General features: G+C 40.5%; 1 protein-coding gene across 2 annotated transcripts; it reads right to left on the bottom strand.

The window, feature by feature from the left end:
* Positions 1–1,596: 1,596 nt before the first annotated feature.
* LOC140481156 (P2Y purinoceptor 8-like) lies at positions 1,597–20,164 on the bottom strand. 2 transcript variants are annotated; one of them, XM_072576914.1, is made up of 2 exons: positions 20,084–20,164; positions 1,597–6,668 (listed from the first exon to the last, which is right to left on the bottom strand). In XM_072576914.1, the coding sequence occupies exon 2, from the start codon at positions 6,577–6,579 to the stop codon at positions 5,626–5,628; it is 954 nt and encodes a 317-aa protein (XP_072433015.1). In that variant the 5' UTR covers positions 6,580–6,668; positions 20,084–20,164; the 3' UTR covers positions 1,597–5,625. The 2 variants fall into 2 exon arrangements, with proteins under 2 accessions (XP_072433015.1, XP_072433014.1); XM_072576913.1 differs by lacking the exon at positions 20,084–20,164 and adding an exon at positions 9,545–9,599.
* Between the last annotated feature and the right edge of the window lie 1,896 nt (positions 20,165–22,060).

Raw genomic sequence — 22,060 nt, 5'->3', positions numbered from 1 at the left:
CTCCTTCCTATCGGAAAGATGTTGTGAAACTTGAAAGAGTTCAGAAAAGATTTACAAGGATGTTGCCAGAGTTGGAGGATTTGAGCTATAGGGAGAGGCCAAACAGGCTGGGGCTGTTTTCCCTGGAGTGTCAGAGGCTGAGGGGTGACATTATAGAAGTTTACAAAATTATGAGGGGCGTGGATAGGGTAAATAGGCAAAGTCTTTTCTGTGGGGTTGGGGAGTCCAGAACTAGAGGGCATAGGTTTAGTGTGAGAGGGGAAAGATATAAAAGAGACCTAGGGGGCATCTTTTTCACGCAGAGGGTGGTATGTGTATGGAATGAGCTGTCAGAGGAAGTGGTGGAGGCTGGTACAATTGCAACATTTAAGAGGCATTTGGATGGGTATATGAATAGGAAGGGTTAGGAGGGATACGGGCCGGGTACCAGCAGGTGGGACTAGATTGGGTTGGGATATCTGGTCGGCATGGACAGGTTGGACCAAAGGGTCTGTTTCCATGCTGTACATCTCTATGACTCTATAACTAGATTTTTAGTAGGGCAAAATATAGCTGCATCTAAAAATAAGTTTAAATCATTGTTGCAAGCTAAATGAGCGCAGTTAAAATACAGAGAACCATTTCACCTACCCTCACATGGTTTGAAGTGCTCTGAAGTTTAATCACAATTATAAAATGTAACCAATTGGAGCAAGACAGGTCCCGCAAGAAACAACCTACCAATAATTTAAGGCACTTTAACAATATTGACTGAAAGGTAAAGACTGGGCAGGGAACAAGGGAGAACTTTCCTGTTTTATTTCAAAAGAGTGTTTTAGACACTTCTCATCCACCAGAGGGACTGGCAAAGGCCTTGATTTAATGTCTAATATGACAGACAACAGGTAATGCAATGTTGCTTCTCATGAAGGAGGGTTGCCGCAGATTTTGTGCCTAGGTTTCTGGGGTGAACTGAAATCCACAATCTTCCCACAGAAATTTAAGAGCAATACCACTTCTCCATAAAGGGCAGAGATCAAGCCTAGTGACTCACTTGAATTTATCAGTAAGTTTGTATTTACCAGTTTGGAACCTGGAACAGTCAAATTAATACAGAAAGTGTTTTGTTCCCAGATTAGAGACAGATTGCCCATAGAACATTTAGTTAATCATTTGATACTGTGGATTCCAGATGTCATTTATTTCTTGTTTCCAATTCTCACTTGAGACAACATTCCATTTTGCTATTACATTTCTTGAACCAGATGCAAGTTGACTTGCATCGCAGTTCTCCCTCCACACATCTCACCTTTGCCCAATGCCCCTGCCAACATGGTCTGAGAATAAGTAATCTTTTTAGAGCAGCAAATCTGCACAGATACGTTTGCAATATTGACCTAAGGAAAATTCTTTATCTCACTGAGGAGTCTGAAGAAAAACTCCAGTGCAGGTACACCAGGATGCAATGTGTACCACATCGCACCATTTGCAGTAAAGTGCATTATTGTTTGACTGTGCCATGAACCCTACTATAAATGTGTGCTATATGAAAGTCTGAGAATAATACAACACATACAGAGCATTGAACTTGCATCAAAAAAATTTATTTTACAGACATTAATGCTCCTTGGTTTGTTTTCTAACAGTTTAAATTCAGAGGTCTGCTGAATTTAAAGTGAGTCACAACAGAAATTTGTAAATAGCACTTAAACATACAGATTCACAAATGCAATAAGCACCACAGATTTAGTAAACATTGGCTGTAGTACAGCAGGCTAAACAATCAATTATTCTTCACAGTAATTTATTATAATGGCTGCAACAGCACAGGAGAGTATGTTAACAAACGGCAAGTTTTATAGAATTGCTTTGGATTTAAACAAAGAGCAAGAGCATTAAACTCAGTTGGTCTTTGGCCAGTGTTCACTCTCGGCACTAGCTTCCTTACTCCTGAATTTGTTTCAACTTGATTTTTGCAACTTAGGTTAGAACGAATAATGCAAGTTTGCAGTGCTCAGCCTGCAAATCTTCAAAATATGCAGGAATTCACAGGATATCCTATATTGTCACATCATGGCATATCACATGCGTAAACATGAAGACACAAACTTCTCAAACATTAGAATGTAGAACTTGCTAATACGAGAGGCAGTTGAAGCAAATATTACAGGTACATTTAAAGAGCAAGCTGGGTGAAACATGAAGAGATAGGGGAAGAGGCTTGCATTGAGCTTGAAAGTTGACCATGGATCAAAGAGACTGTATCTGCGTCACAATTTCTCCATGTTTGTAGATAATATAAGGTTATTCTATGTCATCCAAGTTCAGCTGGCTTCTATTAGCTCTACATCGCAAATTACTTCCAACAGTTTCTTTCTTCGGCTAACATATAAGAAATAGATTGCACAACAAAATTGTGAAATTCTGCATGTGAAAAATCACAGAGCCCATGAGCTGTTGAGGGAAGCAGAAGAATAGAGTGTGGCAGTATGTGGGGAAGATAATGTTGCCCATCTAACCAATCTCATGCATAGCAAAATTACAAGTATATCCAGTTTGTTACAAGTATATCCACTGTGTGGTTAGAGACTCTGATTACAGATTGAGTAGATGTTCTGTGAGGTTTATTAGCTGTGTGATTCCTTCAGCAAGATCCACCCAGGATATGATGGTGCATGATCCGTCTTACATAAACATAAGTTTCACAATATCTCAATATTTCCTCACCCTTAATGAAAAATATTATGAACTTGATATCACAATAAAAGGAAACATGTGATACAATGTCTGCATCTGATTTCTCCAGCATGATATTGGTGTTCATCATGTGTAAGATAAGCTCAATTCACGTGAAAAATATGTGGTGTCACAAGAAGGACTGTCACATTTTATTTATAACAATCATAATAAAAATACAGCTGCAAATCCCTATCTAACAAAACTGTGAGGGTGTCTTTGCAAACACAGAATTGGTTCAAACCATGTTATCTTAGTAAAGGCATTGAGAGAAGGACAATAGATGTTCATCTTGGCACCTTCATTCTATGAATAAATACAAGAAAATCATTAACTTTTAACCTTTTTGTTATCCATCACTGTTGCAAATTTTGCAGTCTGTGCCAGGACTATAGCGTGGCGTTGTGTGATTTTTAACGGCTCCTCCACATCTTGTGTCAGGTCTGTCATCCTTTTCCTCTTAACTGACCGGAGGATCATTGAGCGACCTTCAGACCTTTGTTAACGCTCTTTTATCATCAGTTAGTAGAGTCGCAGGTAGATAGGATAGTGAAAACGGCCTTTGGTATGATTCCCTTTATTGGTCAGAGTATTGAGTGCAGGAGTTGAGAGGTCATGTTGAAGCCGTACAGAACATTGGTTTGGCCACTTTTGCATGCAATTCTGGTCTCCTTCCTATTGGAAGGATGTTTTGAAACTTAAAAGAGTTCAGAAAAGATTTACAAGGAGATTGCCAGGGTTGGAGGATTTGAGCTAGAGGGAGAGGTTGAATAGGCTAGGGCTATTTTCCCCAGAGCTGAAAATGTGTTGCTAGAAAAGCGCAGCAGGTCAGGCAGCATCCAAGGAACAGGAGAATCGATGTTTCGGGCATGAGCCCTTCTTCAGGAATCTCCAGCATCTGCAGTCCTCACTTTCTCCTCCAATTTTCCCCAGAGCATTACAGGCTGAGAGATGACCTTATAGAGGTTTATAAAATCATGAGGGGCATGGATAGGATAAATAGACAAGGTCTATTCCCTGGGATCGAAGAGTCCAAAACTAGAGGGTATAGGGTGAGAGCGGAAAGATATAAAAGAGACCTAAAGGGCAACCTTTTCATGCAGAGGGTGGTGTGTGTGTGTGGAATGAGTTGCCAGATGAAGTGATGGAGGCTGGTATCTGGATGGGTATATGAATAAGAAGGGTTTGGATGGATATGGGCCAGGTGCTGGCAGGTGGGATTAGATTGGGTTGGGATATCTGGTCTGCATGGATGAGTTGGACCAAAGGGTCTGTTTTCGTGCTGTACATCTCTATGACTTTATGACTCTAGTTAGTGATGCTTGTACCTTTACTGATGCAATTTTGAAGCTGTCTAATTATTTTGCAAAAAACCCTATTTCCAAATGAGAGCTCTCCAACTGAAAACTGAAAGGAAGGTTGATGATCTCAGATTGTAGACAGAGTCTTCATGAATTTAGTCCTGCAGACTTTCAGCATCATTACCAACAGTAGGATTTCTTGTATACCATTTTTGCTTATCTTCCAGAGTCACATCAAAAAGAACAAATGTAATGCCACTCAAAAGGTCATGTTCATTGGTGTCACTTCTAGCAGTTCATCAATTACAAATGGGATTTCCTTAGGAACTGCATTTTGCTATGGTGAAGTATCATACAATCAACAAATATGCAGAAGCAACGTTTTCAGGTGGACTTTATAACAGCTATGATATGAGACCCCGGCCTAGTTAATACTTATTGTCAGTTAACATCATCTCATGTTTTTTAGAAATATCTACAACTGCTTGTTTGAATCAATTTTGATTATTGTCATGTAGATCGACAAGGGAACCACTGAACTAGTACCCTCCTACAAATAGCAATGACTGGTTAATCTGATTTCTTTTAATTGAATCGACTAAGGATGGAATCATGATAAGGACATTCCTGCTTTTCCACAAAGAGTGTTGAAGAATTTTTAACATCCTCACAAATGGGCTGTGGGGATCTTCTGAAACATTGGAATTGAGGTCCCTCAAGCCTATTCCACCATTCAATGAGATCATAGCTAATCTGTGATCTAACTCGATGTGTCTGGTTATGATCCATATCCCCTAGAAATAGGAGTAGCAGCAGACCATTCAGCCCTTTGAGCCTGCTCCACCGATCAGAATGATTATGGTTGATCCTTTATCTCAATGCCATGTTCTTGTTTTCTCTCCATATCTTTTGGTGACTTAATAATCTCTTTCTTGACTATGTGGGATATATAGAATGTATATCTTGAACAGGAACTCTGATGATGTAGCTCTCCTTGATGATATAGTCACAATCTTCGGTGGAAGCACTCAGAATCAAAGGTATTCAACTAGCCATATGAAGACCTGCAGCAACTAGTAAAACAATTTAATGTTTGTTTCCTTTCGTTGCTTTACCAATATTCTCACTTTCAGAACACCTCATAATGTCCCTCCCTCAAATTTTCACTCAGTCTGTGTGAGCTTAGACAATAAGTGTTGGCAGATTATTCTTGATGGATCTCAGATCCATATTTGGTTCTATTCACAGAGTGAGATGAGGCAGGAGTTTGGTGTGGGAGGGAGTGGGGGGAGTTGAGGTGTTGGTGATGTGGGTGCTTTCCAGGGGTGACACAGAACAATAAGTCAGGAGTGAAAATCCTTCTTATACTTCCCTCCCTAATCCACTGTTGTTGAGACCAACTATAGTACAGTGGACAGACCAACTCAATGGACTGAAAGTAAACCAAAATCTTGCTGAGTCTTCATGGCCCAGTTGTAGGTGAGCTTAATATGTAGGGAATATCTTGGAGATTTATTTTTGAGTTTTTCCTGAATAGTGGACTTGGTCCCTTGATAAAGCCAGTTATTTTGCAAACTCCAAATGGAGACTAATCTCAATGTCGGAACCTCTACTGTGCTGTTTGACTGAATGACTGTTGCCTACCTATTAAACGTTGGAAAAGGTTTTGGAAGTCTGTTGAAGCAAAACAAAAAATAAATGGGTTGAGACAACTGTTCAAACAGCTTAGTGACAGGGTCAGCTTATAGGCTGTGTAGCATCCTGTGTCATACAGAAGTCTCCGTATAATGTGGATTAAGAGAGTGATGTTGTTGGGGGCAAAGCATGTGACAAAGACCAAGAGCACAATAGCAGCTAAACAAATAGCTCGCTTTTTCTGCTCACTTTGAGCAATGTGAGAGGTTTGGGAGAGCTTTAGTATGACTAGTGTGTAACATGAGACGATAATGGTAAATGGGATCAGAAACAGCAATACAAACAGAGTGAAGAGGAACAACCCCCATGCATTATTGTTGGGAAGCATGTCTCTTTTAAGAACATCAAAACAAGTTGTAATGTTGAGCGGCTGGACTTCAAATGTTAAATCACTGTATTCCAAGGGCAACAAAACTACGATTAAAATTAACCATATCCCAAAACAAATAGTCACTGCATGTAGTTTTTTCCACCCTCGAGTGTACCACATTGGGTGTGCCACCCCAATATAGCGCTCAACACTGATGCAAGTCATTGTCAAAATGGAACAGTACATATTGCCATAAAACAAGGTGGTAACAAATGTACAGAGGCTCTTGCCAAAGGCCCAGTTATTGTCGTTCAAGTGATATGCAATCTGGAAGGGGAGGAAAAAAGTAAGCAGGATGTCAGCAATGGTCAGGTTAATCATGAAGATGACCAAAGGAGTCTTTGGGTGGGTGTGGAAGCAAAGTAGCCAGAGGGAGATTCCGTTGCCAGGTAAACTGATGAGGATGATGGCTAGGTAAACAGTGGGGAGGGTGATTCTGATTACAGCACTGCCCAGCATTTCCAGGGTCTCATCATCCAACGTTACGTTCATCACCATGTCCTTGCTGTCTTGTACCTCACTGGCCACTCAGAGAATAAGAATGGGTTATCGTCGAGCCAGAGTAATGGAAACGTGGATGGGTTTTACTAAGAAGTTAAGCACAAAGTTATTTACACTCATAACCAACAGTCAATAAATACATGCAAATCATTAAATCCAGTCTGCTTGCTAAGATGCTGAATGATATTTAGATTTGATCCTACAGACAAGCTATCTCTCAGGAACCAGAAAAAAATCACCATTCTTTAGTAAGGGCCTGGATAATGAATGGCAGACAAGCAGGAGGCTGGAAGAACACAGCAAGCCAGGCAGCATCAGGAGGTGGAGAAGTCAACGTTTCATGTGTAACCCTTCTTCAGGACTGGGGGTGGGAGTAAGGGGAGTTGCAGATAAAGGGTGTGGAGGGGGCAGGGTGATGAGGTGGTAATAGGTGAATGCAGGTAGAGGGTACGTCCTGGTTGGTCGATGGGAGGAATGCATCCAATTGGTGGCTAGAAGGAAGGGTCAATGAGAGGAATGGAAGGGAGGGGCTGGGAAGGGAGTCAGGGCATTGGAAGGGACGTTAATTGAAATTAGAGAACTCAATGTTAAGTCCTCCAGGTTGTAGGCTGCCCAGGTAGAAGATGAATGTTCCTCCTATTTGCGGTTTGATTTGTTGTGGCAATGGAGGAGGCCAAGGATGGTCAAGTCAGAAAGGGACTGGGAAAGGGGAATTAAAATGGGCAGTGACTAGGAGGTCAGGTTGACCCCTACAGGCCCGGCTGAGATGCTCAGTGAAACATACCCTTAGTTTATATTTGGTCTCCCCGACGTAGAGAAGACCAGGTGAGACAGAGGTTCACCTGCCTCTTCTCCAACCTACTTTACTGCACCCGGTGCTCCCGGTGTGGTCTTCTCTACATCAGGGAGCCCAAACATAAACTCAGGAAATGTTTTGCTGAGCATCTCAGCTGGGCCAATCTGACCTCCCAGTCACCGCCCACTTTAATTCCCCTTCCTGCTCTCTTTCCGAGATGACCATCCTTGGCCTCCTCCATTGCCACAATGAATCAGACTGCAAATTGGAGGAACAAAGCCTCATCTTCTGCCTGAACGGCCTACAGTCCGGAGGACTCAACATTGAGTTCTCCAATTTCAAATAACCTCCCTTCCCATCATCAGACTCCCTTTCCAGCCCCTTCCCTCCTTTCTGCTATCAACCCTTCCTTCCAGCCACCAACTGGATTCATTCCTTCCATTGGGAGAAAGTGAGGACTGCAGATGCTGGAGACCAGAGTTGAAAAGTGTGGTGTTGGAAAGGTGCAGCAAGCCAGGTAGCATCCAAGGAGCAGGAAAATCGACGTTTCAGGCATAAGCCCTCCTTATGCCTGAAACATCAATTCTCCTGCTCCTCGGATGCTGCCTGGCCTGCTGCGCCTTTCCAGCACCACACTTTTCAACTCATTCCTCCCATTGACCAACCAGGTAGTACCCTCTACCTGTGTTCACCTAATCCCACTTCACAACCCTGACCCCGCAAAACCCTTTATCTGAAGCTCCCCTTACACCCACCCCCAATTTTGAATAAAGGTTACACCCAAAATATTGACTTCTCTACCTCCTGATGCTGCCTGGCTTGCTGCATTTTTCTAGCCTCCTGCCTGTCTACCTTGGATTCCAGCATCTGCAGTTCTTTTTCTCTCGAGATAGTGAATGGTGCCAGGTTGTTTCTAGGGATGTCAGAACCAGTTTATTAGGTTGGGCTAAATCTGATGCTTTTTTTTTAACTAAGTCCAAGTTGCACCAAGGTTTTCGATTCTCACTGTGAGGCTGAGAAAGGTTTCTACTTTTGCTTCAAGATGTTTTATTATGTCAAAGCGTACTACAGGTAGTTCTTCTATAACATGATGGTTGTATTCTTGTGCAACCCTGCATTCTGGAAACATTGCACTTTAGAAACAGCGCTTAAAGTGTTTGTGATATAATCATGTAACAGCCAACACACAATTTAAAAGTTCATGCTTTCGAAACAGTGTTCCCAATTCATCAATCATGTTACAGCGAATTCACGTTAACGGAACATGAGTTATAGCAGAATGATCTGTATATAATTATAATGATTCCTGATGAAGGGCTTTTGGTCGAAACGTCGATTTTACTGCTCCTCGGATGCTGCCTGAACTGCTGTGCTTTTCCAGCACCACTCTAATCTAGACTCTGGTTTCCAGCATCTGCAGTCATTGTTTTTACCCTGTATATAATTATAAGTCTTACTTATATTTGAACACAACTCACACTCCTGGTCAAAGTTATGGGTTATATGTCTAGATGATACTCTAGTAATATCAATCTAAACAATGCCAAATTGGACAGCAAAGATTCTGTCATTAAAGAAATTAGAATGTAAATATTTAACTTACTTTAATTTTAATACTAACTGTAAAAAAGCAATTAGAGGAATAAATAAAGGCCAATCAGAGGCTTGAACATTTTCTGCCTTTCAGTCAGATCATCACTGTTATTACACAAGTCAGCTTTCCATTGACAGAATGATAGAGCAGTTTAATACATTTCCCTTCCCTTTTCAAGAATAATTTGTTGACAATTAGCTGTTGTTTAGTTTCTGCACCATGGAACCAGATTCATAACATCTCCCCCAAAGCGTGGGCTTACTGAAGTCCACAGCAAATTTAAGGAATGGCAATTGTTGGGAAATCATGATTTTGGAAATTGTTGGAAAAATCATGATTTTGCTTTCTTTGCAATATGCCAATTTTGATCCCTCAATACATTCCAAAATTCTGTCCTCTACCATGTAGAAGGACTCAAGGAGCAGATACACAGGAACAGCACCTGCAATCTCCTCGCTAGGCCATCCACTATCCTCACTTGGTATTATATAACCATTCCTTTACTGATGGACCAAATTTCTGAAATGCTTTTCTTAAAAGCAATATATGAACAGTTCAAGAAGACAGCTCACCAACAACTTCTCAAAGGCAATTAATGACAGGCAAGAAATACTGGCTGAGACAGTGATGCCGACATCCTAGGAATAAAAAAAACATATATTTTCTGAGTTATTGTGGGATGCTTGTTATTTCAAGCTTTTATTGTTCCTTTCCCATTCTTGTTTAAATTTCATTGCCATTACTGAGTCCCATCAAGCACATAACTGGTGGTAAATGCAGCTGTGAATGACAATGTTGAAATCCATAAGCAGACAACGTCAGCATGTTTTTCAGCATTTAAATTATGTTGACTTGACAATGTAGCAGCATATCTTGTTGGCTTTGTTTCCTGGAATAGCAAGTGATTGATTGCCCAATAACCCTGGCATAAGAGATTCATTTCCTCGTCTTCCTCTGATCAGAACCACAGATTTTGTGCTGCACTGAGTTTACTGTTTTTATACTAAAACAGAGTGTATTTTGCACATAAAATGTTTGGTTTAGGCCTCCAAGAAACAGCTGCAATTTAATTTGCTTTGTTATACAATTGGGGGTAGTACAAAGGAAACTAAACTGTCAGTACCAAAATGAGGTAAAATTATGGGGAAGAAGAACGAAAGAGGGTTGATATTTCAAAATTCTTGAAGAGGCAGGATGGACCGAATGGTTGCTTTGTGTGCTTTCTAATACAATGTCAAAAGTCACACGACTCCAGGTTATAGTTCAACAGGTTTATTTGAAATCGCGTGCCTTTGGAACCCCGCTCCTTCCTCAGGCAGCTAGTGAGAGAGAATACATCAGGCGAGGAATTTATAAGTAAAAGATCAAAGGGTCAGACAATTTATGTGAATGTATTGGACAAATCTAGATGGCTATTAAGTCTTTAATCAGGAAACGGAGGTGCAGATTTCAATTGATGAACGTGCAAATCCCAGAATTTCTTTCAAGTCACTGTCCCAAGAGAGCTTCAGGTTTTATCAGAATAAAGATCACACCTCTGGTTTGTATTTTGGTTGTGAGGCCATGTTTCAAGTCAGAGTTGAAAATGTGTTGCTGGAAAAGCGCAGCAGGTCAGGCAGCATCCAAGGAACAGGAGAATCGACGTTTCGGGCATAAGTCCTTCTTCAGGAATGAGGAAAGCTGGACACACTTTCCTCATTCCTGAAGAAGGGCTTATGCCCGAAACGTCGATTCTCCTGTTCCTTGGATGCTGCTTGACCTGCCGCGCTTTTCCAGCAACACATTTTTAGCTCTGATCTCCAGCATCTGCAGTCCTCACTTTCTCCATGTTTCAAGTCAGACTGGTTTTATTTTCAAAGTAGGAATTTATAAAATGCCATATTAATTGACTGCCTACACATCGTGTGCTTTTTGAACAAAATTGAAGGTTAGCCTCACGAGGAAACATGGACTCAGTCAGAGTAGCTGGGAGATGGTGAGAGTGCCTAATCGAGATGCAAGGGTTCCCTGAAGACTTTTAAAATGAGTGACAATGAATATGGCCTCAGCTATGGGGTTGAGTTAACAGCTCAGTCTACACGTTATTGAAACTTCCAGCTATCCTCTCTCCAAAACCACCTCTGCACAGCTTCTCGGTTTTAGACAACTGTTTCTGCTTGTTAATGAGTTTGGAATGAGGGAGCACACAAGATAGCCAGCTGCATGTCAAATACCAAACTTCACAAGAATTTGCTGATACATAGAAAATAGAATTATTTTCCCTGGAAATGCAATTAACACAATTAAGGAGTCATTCGAGGGAAGGGAAGAAAGTGATTATGGGGGCTGGTTTGAGGATGTCAATGAAATGGGACAAAAATACACCTGGAGTATGAACTGGCAAAGGAAAGCTTGGATGAATGTCCAGTTTCTGAACTGCAGATTCGATATAACATTTGACATTAAATTTCTGGCAGTGATGACATCCATGTTAGAAATAGATCTGAAAGCAATCCGATGATTAAATCTAAAAGGTCTAAGTACATTCTGAGTTTAAGCAAGAACTGCATTCAAACTGTAAAGATACATTCTTATTTGAGATGCTATCCAATTTCCTTTTAAGTGCTACTATTGAATCTGCTTTCAGCACCCTCTTTGTCAGTGGATTTCAGACCATAATGATTCAGAGAGCACAAAGGCTTGCCTGAATGAGTGCAACTCCAATAACACTCCAGCAGCTTGATATCATTGAGAGTAAATAAGCTCCATATAACTGAAGTATAGCATCTCATCATCCCATTAACCCTCTTGATTATGTGCTGCACCAGCAAACTAACATTTTGTGACACATGCATAGGAGCACCTAAATCCATTCTGCATGGAATATCCATTAAAGTGAAAGTCTATTTTTATTAATCTTCCTGCCATCATGAATATATGTTGAATTTTTGTCAATTCATTCAATCTATCTATTTTGTTGTGGAATAAAACAAAGAACTGTGGATGCAAAAGATCTGAAATGAAAACCAAAATTGCTGGAGAAACACAGTAGGTCTGGCAACATCGATGAAGAGAAAACAGAATTAATGTTTCAGGTCCAGTATCCAGTGCAGAACAGTTTTGAAGGAGGGTCACTGGACTCATAATTTTAACTCTGATTTCTCTTCCAGATACTGCCAGACTACTGAGTTTCTCCAGTAAGTTTCTGTTTTTGTTCTCCTCACAAGATACTTTCCTATCTATTTTAGTGCCTTCTGCAAATTTTGCAACCATGACTTACATCCCCCTTATCAAAATCATTGATAAAAACCTAGTTCCCAGCACAGGACTCTACTCATTAATTCTTGCCAATCACAGAAAGATCTACTCTTGCATGCTGTCTGTTTTCTGCCAACCCACCAATTCTCTAGCCACTGAGTTCTTACATTACTGTCTAATGTTTTAAGTGGCACCTTGTCAAATGCCTTCTAGAAATCCAGGTGCCGCAGTGCATCTACAAGTTTCCCTTTATCCACAGTTGGTGTAGAGTGATGGGCAATAAAAGCTGGCATTGCTATAGATGACCTGGTCCCAATAATGCATTTTAAAAATTGTGTACATTTGTTACGAGTTTAACTTTCAACAATTTGTCTATCTATATTCTCTGGGGTCATTTCTAATTCACAGCTAACTTGTCAATTTTGTGGTTTAGTGTTCATGAAAGCGCTCTCAAGTGCTAAGCACAAGGAGGAATGCTGTTCTGTTGGAGGTGTTATCTTGCAGATGAGGTGTTAAATTGAGGCTTTGACTTCTCCTGCAGTTTGCATTACATTTTCTCATTCTTTGTCTTTACTTTTCTTACACCCTTAAATATTTCTCATGCATTCTGCCCGAGTCTTGATTATATTCTGTACTTGGCAAAAGTGAGGACTGCAGATGCTGGAAACCAGAGTTTGGATCAGAGTGTTGCTGGAAAAGCACAGCAGGTCAGGCAGCATCCGAGGAGCGGGAAAATCAACGTTTCGGGCAAAAGCCCATTCTGTATTTGTCATTTGTCAACCTTTCTCCCCTTGTCTAATTTTAATTTCTATTTTCCTTTGTCATCCAGGGATATTCCCATAACCCATTTTTACTCCTTATGCATAAATATTTTGTTTTTAAGTGAATTACTTTTGCTTTGTAGGGCTGACATTGCTCATTCCTTGTTTTCCTAATCAATATTTAGTTCCTTTTTTTTCAAATGATTAAAGCTGTTCCTTTTTCAGTTAGACATTTCTAGCTTTGCTTTACTTTCTTTTTCCGTTTCTATAATTAAGTGGCAGGTCTGCCAGCATCTGTGGAGAGAAAGGTAAAATTTCAAGTCTAATGTCTCTTCTTCGGGAGTTCAGAAATTCTGAAGAAGGGTCACTGGACTCAAAAAGCTAACTCCGACAGCTATGGCTGTAATGAAGTGAGTGATGAAAATCAAAGATGTCCAATGAGCTCAGAATTGGAGGTGAGGCAAGGTTGTAGGCCTAGGGAATGCTACAAAGATGAAATACAGTAAAGTCCTTCAGGGATTTGAAAACATGGATATTATGTTGCTCATCCAATTGTCAAAGTGGGAATGCAAGTAGTAACAGAATAAAGTATTATGTAGAAGGATTAGCGATGAGTTGGAGGGAAAAATCACAGACAAGTATTACCATGATTTTAGAATATGGGTATATTAATGTGCTGTAAGTAAGTCTGACGAGCTGTAAGCACAAGTTACAACATGGAGTTGTGATACAATATTTATGTCAAAGACTTAAACATGGCCAGGTTTGGGAACTAATTCATAGAAGAGTAGGAACAGACTTCAGTTTACCTTACCTAAACTGGAAGGAAAATGATTGTGAAAGGAGGGTTAATACAGACTTGTAACACTCTTCCTCAGTGTCCTGGTTTTTTGTAAAGATGAAGAACACTTCCCAGCTTAGCCAAAGTTATGCAAATTATGCCGATTCTAAATGTTCCGCTCCAACATGGCACCCACGATTTTCTCCAGGGGAGAAGAGAATTGTGTCGAATTGTGTATGTTAGAATCCCTACGGGGTAGAAACAGGCCATTTGGCCCAACAAGTCCACACTAACCTTCCGAAGAGTATCCCATCCAGACCCATTCCCCTACACCTATTACTCTACATTTCCCCTGACTAATGCACCTAGCCTACACATCCCTGAACACAAAGGGCAAGTTAGCATGGCCAATTCACCTAACCTTTGGATTGTGGAAGGAAACCAGAGCAACCGGAGGAAACCCACACAGATACGAGGAGAATGTGCAAACTCCACACAGACAGTTGCTCGAGGTTGGAATCGTAACCGGGTCCCTGGCACTTTGAGGCAGCACTGAGCCAACATTCCCGTCCACATATCTGTGTTCACAGATCAAGGTTTTGCTCATGGGATGTACAAAATATTACCTGTGGGTATTTATACTTTTCAGGAGAAGGTTTAAAGCTCCCAGTGGTATTTGGATAGTGAGGGTACCTTTTTGGACAGGAAGGGTAGTCTTATGGATAGGTCCATGGACACCATTGGTAAAGGTAACATGTCCTTTGGGAGAAGCACAGAGCACTTTAGGAAATGTCAAGTACGTTTTAGGAGAGTTCAATTGTCCATTGGAATTGTTAAAAAAATAGACACGGGTTTGTGTAAAAAGTGGTTGGAACTGTCAATTTTATAGGAGCTGTCAAGCTGCCAAGACTACTGGCAAGCTTCAAAATAAGCATCAGATGTTCTATTGTGTCGGTAACATATGTCCTCCATCTATCAATACAGAATTTGAGCTATATAACTGATTTCACAACTTAATCATGAACAAAATGCAGAGCCTGCCTATTCACAGCTTGATTTGCAGCTCAAAAAGCTTTTAACATCTTTGATGTAGGGCTAATAAAGACAAATGCTTGTTTTTATAAGGGCACACTTAGATGATGTGAAATGTAATGGGTTTTTGTGCGAGGGAAAGCTTTTCTTTTAAATGCTGACCTTTTTTTCCTGACTCCTGGGATGTGGGCATTACTGGCAAATACTTAGTGCCCATTCCTAGTTGCTGTGTTTTTCCAGCAATTTCTGTCTTCATGCTCCTCACAAGATACTTCCCTATCCATCCTTGTGTCATCTGCAAATTTTGCAAACATGACTTTCATCCCCTTAATCAACGTCTTTGACAGAACTTGTAAAAACCTGGTACCCAGCACAATTTCTGTTCTTTTTTGTATCTGCATTTCTTATAGAATTCATTCTTAATGGTGTACATGAAAACAATGTATCATATTCATGTTAAAATATAGTCAGAAGTCACATGACTCTGAGTTAAAGTGTAATATTATTTGAAATCACAAGCTTTCAGAGTGCTGTACCTTCATCTGATGAAGGAGCAGTGCTCCGAAAGCTTGTGGTTATAAACAATATTGGACTATATCCCGTTGTTGTGTGACTTCTGACTTTGCCCATCCCAGTCCAATACCACCACCTCAACATCATATTATAATATAAGTAAATTCTACAGTTTTGGATTCCTAGCAAGTGGCAATGTATACATTATGATTAGGTTACTTACAGTGTGGAAACAGGCCCTTCGGCCCAACTAGTCCACACCGACCCCCCCGAAGAGCAACCCATTCAGACCCCTTCACCTACCACTACGGGCAATTTACCGTGGCCAATTCACGTAACCTGCACATTTTTGGACTGTGGGAAGAAACCGGAGCAAACCCACGCAGACATAGGGAGAAGGTGCAAACTCCACATAGACAGTTGCCTGAGGTAGGAATTGAACCCAGGTCTCTGGCGCTGTGAGGTAGTAGTGCTTGCCACTGTGCCACCCTGGTGTCAAGCACCTTTGTAATTTTAAATACCACAATCAGATCATTTCTTAATCTTCTCTTTTTAGAGAAATGATCTCCAGTGTATCAATTTTTCTTGATAACTATATCCTTTCCATTCTCGCTAATTTTTTGTGAATGTTTTCAAACTTCCTTTGACGTTTCTGTTGATCTTTCAAAAACACAGAGACTTAAACTTTGTTCACTATCCTTAGTGAATCTTACTGTACTATGCAACTACCTGGAAATGTTCAAATGAAACATTTCCAGTGCAAAACGGAATCAAAGGGTCACATAATAACAAAATATTGCGGATGATGGAAATCAGATAATAGATCGCAGGCCCAAAATCTTAACTCTCAATCAATCATTCTCCTCAAATGTTGTCAGACCTCCTGAGTAGTTTCAGCATTTTCTGGTTTAATAAAGGTTCCTAATCCAGTTCTAATGTAGAAGGTGGCCAGTCTGCCCATTGAGACTCACCGGTCACACGTAAGAACGATTCAGTCAATCCCATTCCCCTGTTACCCACAGCTTTTCATTGAATCCTTACAGTTTAGGAGTAGGGCCATCAAGTTCGAACCAACCTTCCAAAGAGCATCCCACCCAGACCCAACTCCCAAATTCTCCCCCTGCCTAAGCCACTTTGCCTGCACATAACAGGGCAATTTAGCACGGCCAATCCATCTAATCTGCACACCTTTGGACTGTGGGAGGAAACCACAGCACCTGCAGGAAACCCACACAGACAGAGGGAGAATCTGTAAACTCCACACAGACAATTGCCCAAAGTTGGTATTGAACCTGGGACCATAGCGCTGTGAGGCAGGTGCAGACCACTGAGCCACTCTGCCGTTCTGTTTTGAAAACTGTGAGTAAATCTGCCTCCATACCCTTCCAAAAGCAACTTCTCAATGCCCTGGTTCTAATATTAAGATAATTAATTAAATCTTCAGGTACTGCTATCCTGCACCAGAGGAAATCGTTTTTGTCTATCTGCTCCAACAATCCTTTAATCATTTCAAGCAGATCAATTAAATGAACATTTAAGTTTCTGTACATGAGAGAATTGCCTAATTCACGTAACCTGCTCTCAAAATGTAACTCATTAAACCCTGAATTCCTCATTTACAATGGGAAATCAGCTGATGACCATTACTTAGCTGCTTTGGTTCTGTTTAGTGAGACTGATCCCTCAAGTTCACTCAGAGCTGTTCATTGTAAAAATACGATCTGCATCCCACCCAAAATGAGTAGATTCTAGTTGTGGTAACTTGCCTCCAAATTCAACAGACATCTCACAGAATATAATAAACAGTGACTAAAGTGCTACAGATCAGAAACAAAATAACATTTTAATCACTTCTTATTGCATCTCCAGTTGTTGCTCATTTGTTCACACTGGATTTAGTTCTGCGCAATACTAGATACAATCCAATCAGCTCTCAGATTAATTGAAAGATAGTGATAGCACATATTTAGTAATGAATGAACAGCAATGCTGCTGCTTACCTGATTCATGTCACTGTAAAGCGTGCTGGCTGCTAACATACACTGGTTAGAACAAGGAGAGTACATGCCAGAGCAGAAAACCCACAGGAAATGACAGGGCAAGCCACACGATTTTCCTCATAGTGAAGTCAGCCGAATAACAAATCAAATAACTGCAGAATAGTTGGTGTTAATATTTGCTTTGTGTCTGTATTTCTCCCATATGAAGCCATAAACCTTGCCATTTACTTAAAGAAAATGTAATCCTTCCTCCCACAATCTGCCTCTGCAGTATGAAACACTCACACCGGCTGGATTTCATGAGGACCACTGACCTCATTATAATCCCTGTCTAAACATGGACAAAAGAGCTAAACTCGGAAGGTGAAGTGAGAGTGACTGCCCTTGACACCGAGACTGCAATTGAGCGAATGTGGCATCGAGGAATCCATGCAAAACTGGAATGGGAATCGAGGTGGGGGGTGGGGGGTGGGGGTGGGAGGTGGGTGGGGGGCTGGGTTGGAGGTGGAGGTGGGAGATCTCTCAATTGGTTTCTACAAAGAGGACTATGATTTAAGTAAAGAAATTAGCACAGACAAAGAAGAGGTTCTGAGTGGCCTCACAGCCTTTAAGGTAGATTAGTGTGGTGCTGGAAAAGCACAGCAGGTCAGGCAGCATCCGAGGAGCAGGAGAATCAATGTTTCAAGCAAGAGCCCTTCATCAGAAACCTGATTCTTTAGTGTTCTGTTTTGACACCATCACCTTGACCACTTGTTATTATCTCTACTTTAGATAGTTTGTACAATTTTTGATTGCTCATTACTTTGGTTAGACCTTCGTCATATAGCTGTGATGTCTTCTGACTTTGTAATACTGACTGGCCTGTAGTTTTCTGATTTATTCTTTGCTCCCTTCTTGAATAGCAATAACATATTGGCTCTTCTCCAGTCCTCTGGCATCTCTGTAGTGGCTAGAACACAGGACAGTATGGTGGGATTACATGTAGAATGGCATGAATTCAAGATCATGGTGGAGGCCATCCTTATGAGTACGGAACTTGGCTATTGATTGTTACCTTGGTTAGACCATCATCACACAACGCTGATGCCTGTTACATTATTCCAGCCATTTGGTTTATCTCTTGCACCATTTTATTTTTGATTTTTTATAATTATCTCTCTGCCTTAATTAATTGGTTCATAGGTCATCCCTTCACTTGTTATTCAGCCATTGACACTTTACTCACACCAACTGACATTCTTGATCACCTGCAAAGACTGTTCACCTGAGTGATCACCTGTTATTCAGCCTGTCAACACACGACTCGCACCATTTGTATTTAGCTGTTGACACTCTTAATTTCCTGCAATTATCTTGCCATTATCTCTCCCCCTATATATTCCATGTCTGTGTGCTTCTCTCTACTTCAACTGACAAAGGAGCAACGCTCTGAAAGTTTGTGATTTCAAATAAACCTGTTGGACTATAAACTGATATTGTGTGACTTCTGACTTTGTCCACCCCAGTTCAATACCGGCATCTCTCCATTCTGGATAACCTCAGTAATGTGGAAACTATTGGAAGTAGTTCTGAGGGACAGAGTTAATCTGCATTTGTAGAGACAGGGATTAAAGGAGCAGTTATGTCTGACCAACTTGACTGAATATTTCAAAGGGGTGCCAGGTATGTTGATGAGGGCAATGTATTATTGGATTCTACGTGGACTTCAGCAAGGCCTTTGATAAGGCCATGTTTGGGCTATTGATAGTAAAAGTAAGAACCCATGTGATTCAAATGGATTTGGCTGTCTGGATCCAGAATTGACTGAGTTGCAGAAAGCAGAGGGTGCTGGGAAAGGGAGGTTTATGTGACTGGGAACCTTTGTCCAGTGGGATACTGCAAGGATTAATGTTTTGGCCCTATTGCTTGTGTTATACACAAACTATTCAGACTTGAAAGTAGAAGAGTTGATCAGTAAGATTGTGGTTGATATGAAAAAATTAGTTAACAGTGAAGAGGATAGTGTTAGATGACAGAAGGATATAGACAGGCTGGTCACATGGGCTGATCAGTTTTAAATGGAATTCAATCCAAAGAGGTGTGAGGTAATGGACTTGGACAGGATAAACAAGGCCAAGAATTCTGCTCCTGTTTCTACTGGGTGCGCCTTCCTATCAATCAAGGATTCTAAAACCCTCCCTTCTGCACCAACTCCTGAGCTTTGCCTTTATATGCCCTGTTCTCCTATTTCCATACTCACGAGCAAGTTTAAAGGATGATTCCTTTCAGTGCTTGGAAAATAGCTTCAGAGACACAGTTCCTTGCATCAAGTACGTCGTGTGTTATTGAGACTTCCAACTTAGTCCGAGACCAGCTCAGAAAACAACCAGTCAGTTTCCTCTATTTAACAATGAAACTATGTAAACATTTAGCTGAAAACTTTTTTAAAAAACCTGTGTTTTTCCAAAATGGGAGTGAATACATTCATCCCCCCACCAAATTGTCATGGATTTGTCCCTGGTTCTAGCCCATGGGGTTATTTTGACACTTTTGATCTAACTAGGAGTGGAAATTGAGCCTGCAGACTGATCAGCACAAAATGTTAACATTGAACACATCCCCAGCTGCCCCAAGTCTACTCACTCCCACCGCACCCACTATCGTGCTCTCTTTCAAATTCAGATTCACAATTATTTGTGGATGTTATTGTATTCTGACACCACTGCTCATTTCATCTGTCATTCCCATATTTCCAGTTAATTGTGCCCCATAGTCACTCTCTGAAGGACAAAAACTCACTTCACATACCTGTTAGTATCCCTTTTCACCTCCAGTGCCAATGACTTTGGAAATTCTCAGCCCTTTGTTGACCCTTGTTGACTCTCCAAGTGGAGGCCAGGATTATCATTACCTGTTTGACCTCCCCCATCCCCCCACTTCCGGAGCTCCTGGTCTCCTTCAATTCACATAAAGTTCTGCCCAACTATTTACAATTGCTGCCTCTGATTATCACCATATCCTTAACAATTCAGCAAAATGATGTTCGTCCCCAGGCTCAAGATGCCTGCCTTCCCCAGGGCACTATTAACTGACCTTTGATAATCTGAGCATTGTTGACGAAAGCCTCAGTACAGACCATGACCGATCCCTCGGACTGACTTAACAACACAGCCTCAACTGCAACACTTTGCCTAATCTATGTGGTTCTCCAGCAGTAAAACCTCACTCCTCCTGCTTCCTCCTTCTAAACTTAAATCTCAATTCTTCTGAATGAAGATGTTAAGCATTCTGTTCCAACATTCAAACTAAGCCAATAGCTTCTTAGTCAGATGAAATCTCAGCAGTATAAACGCTCCATCAATTAGCTCAAACAGTGGTTCTGCCAGACACTTGACTGTTGTCACATCTTTCTGGAACAGACACACTCAGGTCATTGTTCCAAATGACATTTCAATTTGTGAAAAAAAAACCTTCACAGAACTTCACAATATCCAAATGCCTCCATTTTAAAGGTACAATTGCAACATTTAAGAGGCATTTGGATGGGTATATGAATAGGAAGGGTTTGGAGGGATATGGGCCGGGTGCTGTTTCCATGTTATATATCTATGACTCTAAAAATGCTGAATGGTGAAATATTATATGACACTCTCCATCACACATCCCCCCCGCGAAAAGAACTGAAAATGAATCCTAAAGAGATTTTTTGTTTCATACCATTATTTTGTTATCACTGACTCTATAATGCAATAGCTATCCTATTGACACTAAACACAACTTTTTTCATAACAAATATGTTTTACACAACCAAATGACCATGGCATTTCCTTTCCATTATGTTTGTTGTCTACAAAACATCCACGATAACATTATCCTTATCGGATACGTGGGTGAATTGTAAAGTGTATGTTGTTATATTAAACAAAAATAAAATAACCTTTGAATTCTGTCACAGATTTGCTCAAAAAAGAAATGAATTGTTGCCTTTAGAGGAAGAAAAAATCTCTTTTGAGTTGCTGGTTGTATAGACATTGAAATTATGTGGAGCCAACACAAGGCCCACTGTGTATTTATCGACCATTAAATGTTCATGTTGACACTCTGATAAAAATAACTAACTGATCAGTCCCATCATCCCTTAGTAAAATAGCACCCACAACAATGCTCTGACAAAAAAGAGATGAGTTTTCATGATTCAGTATTCTTCCTCTTTCTGTCTACTTCTATGGACCTGGTTTCTTGACATGACACATTTAAAAACAATCCACGATGTTCCCCTATAAGCTCAGCTTCATTTAGCACTACTGATTGTTCCAGAAATCTCCGTGAGGTCAATGGTTTTGAGCTAACCTGGTCATTCCCCAAAATAAAAGCAGTTTCTTCCATAGGAATGTGTGTTACTCATTTAATTTCTATACTTGCTAATTTATTTTTCAATCTATCTTTATATAATGGAGCTGGTTTATAATCTCGATATATACCTCCAATTGACATTTTTTCCTTCATTAATGTCTCTGGAAAAAGTTACTTTTTTATCAGTTTGCATCAGCAGCAGACTTGCTGTCGTGTCCTTCAATATATTTTTTCACTTGTCTACTTGGATGATCGACAAAAATTAAATTTGGAATTAATTGGAAAATCTTTGAAAAAATATTCAGAGCCTCAAGCGGTCTGTTCCTCTTTACAAATTATTGAGGAAACATTTCCTTACTGTCTTGAGTTGTCTCTCCCCTCCTTAATAGACCATAAAGAAACAAGTTCTGTTTGTATTCCAATTGCATTTTT

The sequence above is a fragment of the Chiloscyllium punctatum genome, chromosome 9 (assembly GCF_047496795.1).
Source record: "Chiloscyllium punctatum isolate Juve2018m chromosome 9, sChiPun1.3, whole genome shotgun sequence".
NCBI lineage: Eukaryota > Metazoa > Chordata > Chondrichthyes > Orectolobiformes > Hemiscylliidae > Chiloscyllium > Chiloscyllium punctatum.
The sequence above is the reverse complement of the archived record's forward strand: the minus strand, read 5'-3'. Positions and strand labels throughout refer to the sequence as shown.

What these genes read in the sequence shown, in the direction of transcription:
- LOC140481156 (XM_072576914.1), bottom strand. Translation starts at nt 6,579, where the DNA reads ATGGTGATGAACGTAACGTTGGATGATGAGACCCTGGAAATGCTGGGC.